At 35.6% G+C, this 8,094-nt stretch overlaps 1 protein-coding gene across 1 annotated transcript in view; it reads left to right on the top strand.

The window, feature by feature from the left end:
* Window positions 1-412: 412 nt before the first annotated feature.
* Window positions 413-8,094, top strand: part of LOC147394171 (uncharacterized) — a 62,925-nt gene continuing 55,243 nt past the window's right edge. Inside the window, exons 1-7 of the mRNA XM_086453411.1 lie at window positions 413-614; window positions 2,633-2,708; window positions 3,111-3,191; window positions 3,299-3,379; window positions 7,107-7,183; window positions 7,306-7,360; window positions 7,472-7,520. Of these exons, the coding sequence (XP_086309537.1) occupies window positions 513-614; window positions 2,633-2,708; window positions 3,111-3,191; window positions 3,299-3,379; window positions 7,107-7,183; window positions 7,306-7,360; window positions 7,472-7,520 (521 nt within the window). The 5' untranslated portion in view covers window positions 413-512. The remainder of the gene's footprint in view (window positions 615-2,632; window positions 2,709-3,110; window positions 3,192-3,298; window positions 3,380-7,106; window positions 7,184-7,305; window positions 7,361-7,471; window positions 7,521-8,094) is intronic.

Raw genomic sequence — 8,094 nt, 5'->3', positions numbered from 1 at the left:
TCTTGATAAATAACATCGGGAGGTGGGAAAATCATTTTCCTAGGAGAATTCATCTTCTCTTTTTCATTGAAAAATACATTAGACTGGAGTTTGAAGTCCAAGGAAAGTAGGTATCAAATGCTTAGAAATTGTATTTTTCAAAAAATTTCGGAGAGTGAAGACTACATATATTTGTTAAAAAAAAAAAACAATGGTTTTCGTTAGAGGTTTCAGATGAGGTTATTTAGTCATTTTCTATAAGATTTTCATAATGTACAACAAGGTCAAGGGGCATATTGCAAATTTGAAAACATAAGGGTCTCACAAATATTCATCAAAGTGTGGAGGGGGTAACGTGAAAATCACTCTTTCAAGATTGAAAGGAACGTGGACTGCTGCACTATGACACCATGAATAACTCTATAAATAAATAATAAAATAAATCTATTTCCACTCGCATTCTTCTCTTCAATCGTTAATTCTTTCGTTTCTGAGATTTGCAGAAAAGAAGAAGAGGTATTGGAATTGCTCCAATGGCTTCTTCGAAGATTGTTGGTTTCGTTGGTTTAGATGAACTGAGCTTGGACTTAACGTCTTCACTCATTCGCTCTGGTTTTAGAGTTCAAGGGTTCGAGGTTTGCTTCTTTCATGATTTATTGATTACTTACAGCATTTTTAGCTCTACAATTTGATTGTTTTCTGTCATTAATTTTTGTTTATGTATTTCAGAAAATTAAAGAAATCTGTCGAATTTTGGTTAGAGAATGGTTGATTTTCCATCCATCGATGTTGTTGTACCACCAGTGTGTTGGAAAATTCTTTGTTTACTATTGATGCCCTAGCCGTTTAAGAGTAGTTCGTCTAGATTTCAGACTATTAACCGTTGTTTAAGATGATTGCTTAATTTGGAATTATGGGCTTAAAATATGAACACTGGTTTGAGATCAGTGGAAAAAAATGTGCAATTAGGAGTAAGATACGTTTGTGTAGTTTGAAGTCTATTAACCATTTTTCAAGTTGATCGCTTAATTTGGAATCGTGGGCTTAAAATAGGAACACTGGTTTGAGATCAAATGGAAATAAATGTGCAATTAGGAGTAAGATAAGTTTGTGTAGATTGAAGTCTATTAACCCTTTTTCAAGATGATCGCTTAATTTGGAATCGTGGGCTTAAAATATGAACACTGGTTTGAGATCAAATCGAAATAAATGTGCAATTAGGAGGAAGATAAGTTTGTTTAGAGTGAAGCCTATTATCCCTTGTTTGAGATGATTGCTTAAAATTTGGAACTTTGAGCTTAAAATATAATACTGTTTTGAGATCAATGGGGTAATGTGAAATTAGGGGTAAGATAAGTCTGTGTAGATTGCAGCCTATTAGCCTTGTTCAAGATGATCGGTTAATTTGGGATTGTATGCCTAAAATATGAACACTGGTTTGAGATAAATGGGGGGTAATGTGAAATTTGGAGTAAGATAAGTTTGTGTAGATTGCAGCCTATTAGCCTTGTTCAAGATGATCGTTAATTTGGGATCTTAAAATATGAACATTGGTTTGAGATCAATGGGGGTAATGTGCAATTGGTGGATGGTTAATGTAACTCTTGGGATGTGTGTCAACTCCAGGGGTGGCCTGACATTGCTATTATAGAGTTCAAAAGAAAACTATAATTTCTTCGTTGTAGTACATCTTCTCATATGTTCTGTTGTGTATAATTAGAGCTTGATTGGGGCATCGATTGAAATTGTGATTATAATTGAATTTACTGCATCACGTCTGAATATGGAAATTCTTATTCAGGCATCATGCTTTATCAACAAGCAGACCTCATTTATTAATCTCAATTTTTTTTTAAACCTATATTTCATTTTGGTAGTATAAACCTTCTCATGGTTTGAAGTCTAGGTCAGTTGAAAATGAGATGTCTTGATCTAGACGTCAAATTTTTTTATTTTTTTATTTCTTTTGATAAGTGTACTGAAACAAACCCTCCAATGTCTTTTTCTTGTAATTTTCAAGATCAAGATGTCTTTGCCAAGACATTCCGACTTGAAATGAGATTTTGAACCCTGAACTTTCTTTTGAATTTCGTACTTAATCCTGTCCAAGATTAACATTTTGCAAATAATTGGACTGTCATCTTACTTTTCATTTGTTTCTCTTCTTTTTGTAATACTCTTGGTTTCAAGTTACATACCATCTCAAAATGTTTCGGCTGAGACTTCCCAATTTTGGTCGTGGATGGAACGAATCATTAACCCCAAAATATTGATTGTTTCAGGAATATTTCTGTTTGTCTCTAATTGTTCATAATGTTTCAGAATGTGTTAGTTTTTCTCCTGAACAAGAGATTGCATCAGGACAAAATTTTAAACATTGGTACTACTAACCATTGTTAGAGGAAGAGTGGATTGTTATCGTCAGAGCTTCCTATTGCTTATGACTAGTTTTACTCAAGTTATATGTATCCATATATATATAAACATATAATTTCTCTTATGTAAGTGGTTTGGATTTTGGAGTGCTAGTGTCCTTCTCCTTTCATGTATGTAGTTGTTTGAAAATCCCTTTGAAGCCTATCTGATCCTTTATGTTCGTAAATTTTTGTTTGGCTGTGAATCTGGTGCTTGATTGCATTTATTCCACATGCAGGCATTGGGCCCTGTGATGGATGAGTTTTTGAAGTTAGGTGGAGCTAAATGTGCCAGCCCTATGGAGGCAGGAAGAGGTTGGTGTCCTACTGTTTTTCTTTATTTTCTGCAATCATGGTGTTGGCAACCCTAGTTATTGATACAAATAAGACATGGTACAATTAACTTAAGCATTATTGTAGAAGACAGTATAATTTATTCACTATATTAGACAAGTTTTTATTTATCTATTTATTTAAAATTTCCTCTTTTTAGATGTTGTTTGCTACTTATAGGCATATATTACATTGAGCTTGTACATCATTGGTAAAAAATGATGTAAACGGTAATATTTTTCAGTGTAGAAAATACTACTCCCCCACTTTGTAGGTTTTCTCACATCTTAATATAGTATTTTGTTTTTATCACAACAAAACTGGGTCCTTGTGTTCATCGCCACAGAATTAACTGTATTTTTTCCCACTTTTCTTTGGATGCAGATGCTGCAGCTACAATTATATGCACTTCTTCTGCATATCAAATAGATGACATGCTTTTTGGGAAGGAGGGTTTTCTAAAAGGTATTTTCTATTAAGTATTTCGACAAATTATATTAGTTGATTTGGAGTTATATGAATGCTTCTTTGGCTCATATGTATTCAAAATAAATTTATCTATGGTTGTATAGGGTTTCAAAATGAATCTATTGTCATCCTCCGCTCAATATTATCACCAATTCATATCCAAAAGCTAGAGAAACATCTCACAGGTAATTCAAATTTCCTCTCCTAATTTTCTTGACAGTTTATGGTGTCACTTTCTATAGAGAAAGAGAGTTTTTCTTTTGTGAAGTTCATTGATAATTTCAAATTTTAAAATATCATCTAGTGGTGTTTCAGTTGGGAGAAGAATCTAGATTCTCTTGACTGAAACGTTCTAAGACATCATGGAGAATTCCAATACAAATCCAGAATATTCCCAAAGCATCCAATGTTTCAGGATCGATGTTCTGTTGCAATCTCAGCTGAAAAATTCTAAGATAATACGAAATTTTAAACCATGGATGATTCCATTTATAGCTTTCTAATTTCAATTCTAAATTCCTTTTTGATTTTTTTCTAGCACTATCCATTTTGATGGTTTTTATTATTTGTCTTGGTTATTGCTGTTAAACTCTCAAGGCCATGAAAATAGTAAAACATATGACCTTAAAACCCACTCATATTCTACTTAGAAAAAGGAAAAAAAAAAAAAAAACAAAAACAAAACACACACTCATATTTACATTGCACTAGTAGAGGACAACTAGGGGTGAGAAATTGGGTCAAATTGGGGCTCAACTTAAGCCCAATCCGAGTCTCAAATGGTTTATCCCAACCCCAACCACAACCACAACCTAATCCGAGCTCGGGCTTGATCTACGCAACCTGAGCCTTAACTTAGGTTTATATGGGTTAACTCAGGTTTAAAAGAGATAGAGAGAAAAAGGGACGAGATCAGAGAGATAGAGGAAAGGGACGAGATCGAAGAGATAAAGGAAAGGAAAAGAGAGAAGAGATGGGAGTGTGAAGGAAAAAAAGGAGTAGATTGAGGAAAATAGATTAAAGTAAAATAATAGGGCTATTAACTTTAAGAGAATAATACTGCATTAAGATGAATGAGACAAATCGTATCATTATTATGTATCTCATCATAATGGAATGATGTGTAGATTCATTTAGGACTATGATAGCAATTATAATTTTCTAATTGTACTTATCAAAAAAAAAAAAAAAAAATTTCTAATTGTAGTAAGAGAAGAATTGTAAAAGGAGAATGGTCAAGTCTCTCAATGAGAGCTTGGTAGGATATTTATATTAACTAAGGTGAATAGACATGAATGCCCTTACACAGAGAGAATAGAAAACTAGGAAGAAGTAAAAATGCATGACATTATTTCCCAATACTCCCCCTCAAGCTGGAGCAAATATATTAACTAAGCTCAGCTTGACAAGATGAGAGTTAGTGACAGAAGGTCCAACAGATTTTGTAAACATGTTGGCAAACTGATATGAAAAAGATACGAATATTATCTGAAGGGCACCAGATTGAACTTTCTCTCTGAAAAAGTGAACAGCAACCTCTATATGCCTAGTTCTCTTATGAAGGACAGAATCATAAGCAAACATGATAACATACTTGTTGTCGCAAAACAATGTGGTGGAATCAGAAACAGGAAATCATAGCTTTGTCAGCAAAAATCGAAATCAAATAAGCTCGCATGTGTCAAGGGCTATAGCTCGATATTCAGTTTCAATAGAAGAACAAGAAATCATACTCTATTTCTTACTTTTCCACGAGATCAAGTTACCACCATGAAAAGTGTAGAAATCAGAGATAGATCTATCTGTAATAGAACCAAAATAATCAGCGTTAGTGAAGCATGATAAATGAGGTTGAGCAGTAGACGAATAGAATACCCCAAAATCAGGACGCGACTTCAAGTAGCAAAAAATATGATAAATGATATCAAGATGAGAAGTGCGCGGAGCATGCATGAACTTACTTACCACACTAACGGCTTATGAGTTTCTGATAAGAAGCATCAGATAATAGATCGTCAAATTCGACATGAAGATGATTCCAATCTAGAGGAGAGGAAGTAGGACGACAATCAATCATTCCATTGTCTTGAAGAAGATCCAATGTGTATTTACGTTGAGATAGTGAAATACCACAACGAGAGCGGGCCACTTCTATCCTCAAAAAGTACTTAAGAGGATCCAAATACTTAACCTCAAAAGCACGACCAAATATCATCTTTACCCTGTTAATCCATTGGGCATCATCCCTAGTCAGGATAATATCATCCACATGAACTAAAACATTAGTGCAACGACCATCCAATCCTCGACAAACAAAGCATGTATAATTTGAGTGGCATTTGAAAAATTCTATAGATAAAATGACCTCAGAAAAGTGGTGAAATTAGGCTCGTGGAAAATCCTTTAGGCTATACAGAGATTTGAGAAGGCGACATTCCTTCCTAGAATACTCTCTTGAAGATGAAATCCAAGAGGGGGTCCATATATATAACCTCAGTCAGATTACCATTCAAAAATACATTCTTCACATTGAGCTGGTGAAGAGGACATGAATGACATGCAATCAAAGAGAAAAGGAGGCGAACAATAGAAAGTTTAGTTACAGGGGCAAATGTAGCACAAAAATCCTTTCTTTGAGTCTGCTTAAATCTCTTAGTAACTAGATGGACTTTATATCGATCAACGGTTTCGTCCGCGATATACTTGACGGTGATAACCCATTTAAAACCAACAGTCCCCCCAGAGGGAAAGGGAATAAGCTCCCAGGTATGATTCTTCTGCAAAACATCCATCTCAGTAGTCATGTCTACAGTCTACTGAGGGTCTCGTAAAGCCTTTGAAACATACTGAGGAACTCAAATAGAAGCGGTGGCAGTAAGGTTGGCCTAATAAGGAGAGAGTCCTTGATAAGAAATAAAATGGGCCATAGGGTGATCAGAAACATACATCCGCCTACCTTTGAGAAGTACAATAGGTAAGTCAGAGTCAGAAACAGAAAGGATTAAGAGTAGGGATATGAGAGAATATACCTGAATCTAAGGAGGAGTTTGGCAAGGCTGGAATAGGACGAAGGCAACGAGAGTAAATCTGAAGTATTGGTGAAGATGAAGAGAAGACCGGAGAAGGCAACACTATAGGAGAAGGAATTGAAGAAGAGTTCTACAAAGATGTGACACTAAAGTAGGAAACATTATAAAAAAGAGTCACACCAAAAGAATGTATGATACAATGAGAAACGAGATCATAACATCGATACCACTTTGACATAGAGGAGCAATTCAAGAAAATGCATCGAATGGTTTTGTCATCTAATTTCATATGATGACGGGTCCTGTCCTGGACAAAACAAATGCACCCAAAGACTCTGGGTGTAATGAGAAAGAGGGTGCTATTAGGGCGAAGAACATGAAGAGGCACCTGTCCTCCTAAGGTGCGACTTGGAACATAGTTAAGAAGGAAAGCCGCAGTGAGGGCTGCATAGCTCAGCCAGCAGCCCTATCGCACAGATGAGAAACAGCAACACAGCCCAGCCCTATTTCATACCCTAGGGCTATCATACAGATCTGAAATAGTGGCTGCACAGCCCAGCCAGCAGCCCAACAGCCCTATCGCAGACCCTAGGGCTATCATGCAGACCGGAAACAGTGGCAGCACAACCCAGAACTCACAGCCCTAACATGCAGATCAGAATCAGTGCAAATTTTAATGAAATTTTGGAATCCCGAAGGAACTATGTTAATGTTAGATAATTGGACATTTTGTGGAAATGTCAAGTTAGATAGTTCAACTTGAATGATGTTATCTTTTATGAGTACACTATTTTAAGTATTGTTCAGTATGAATTTTTAGCTATATATAATCCTTCACTTACGTGTGAATCCTTTGAAAACTGAGATGTTTCTTGTTTCACAGGGGCTGGTGAGACGGCTTTTCTAGTGGATGCACATGTATCTAAAGGAACCTCCGAGGCTTCACGAGAAAAACTAATGGTTTCATTAATTTCTATCTAATATATTACTTTAATTTTCTTATACTGGTGTACGGAGAGGTCCGTTTCTTTATCGATAATTATTATCAAGTTTGGATGCTGATTCTCTTTATTCATTTCTAGATTACTTCCTCTGGACGTTCGGATGCAATTGCAAAGGCAAAGCCGGTTCTCTCTGGTAGAATCCATGCTTACTAGTGCTCTTGTGAAAAACTAAACTTATATTAGAGTTGATACCTTTCGAACTTCCATATGCCCTTTCCAATCTAACTACTGTGTTCTGCAACAGCAATGTGTGAAAAGCTTTACACTTTTGAGGGTGAACTGGGTGTTGGAAGGTAGGCTTTCTTGTTGTTCTCACATCTCTTCATCATCATGGTTTCAAAGCTCAGTTTCACATCTCGTCTCATTCATGGACAAGACCAAGTTGTCTCGGACGAGCTCGTCTGAGGCAAGATAAGCCATTTAAGTTGTTTTACAATTATTCATTCATAAATATTTATATGAAATTAATTATAACTTTTTTTTAGAAAATAAGGTAGATTAGAAGATGTTTGGTAATAGAATCATGTTTTATTTAGATAATAAATATTTAAATTAAAAAAAACAATTATTTTAATTAAAATGCCCAAAATCCCAGTTGATTCGGATGAGTTTTACTGACTTGGCCGAGATTTTCAAAATGTCATCTGAGTCATCTCGTCTGTCTCACGAGATATTGCACATGTGAGACGTCATGTCTATCCGTCTTGTTCATGGACGATACTGAGATGACTTGGGCGAGTCATCTGAGTCTCGGATGAGATTTAAAACCAGGTTCATCATTGTAAAATCTGGCATGAACTGTATTTCTGGGGCGGACGCTTTCATGAGTTCCTTAAAAGCTTCCTGTTTAGCAATTGAGAAGTGCTG

Source organism: Akebia trifoliata, chromosome 9, assembly GCF_017979445.1.
Source record: "Akebia trifoliata isolate Shusen 1 chromosome 9, ASM1797944v1, whole genome shotgun sequence".
NCBI lineage: Eukaryota > Viridiplantae > Streptophyta > Magnoliopsida > Ranunculales > Lardizabalaceae > Akebia > Akebia trifoliata.
The sequence above is the reverse complement of the archived record's forward strand: the minus strand, read 5'-3'. Positions and strand labels throughout refer to the sequence as shown.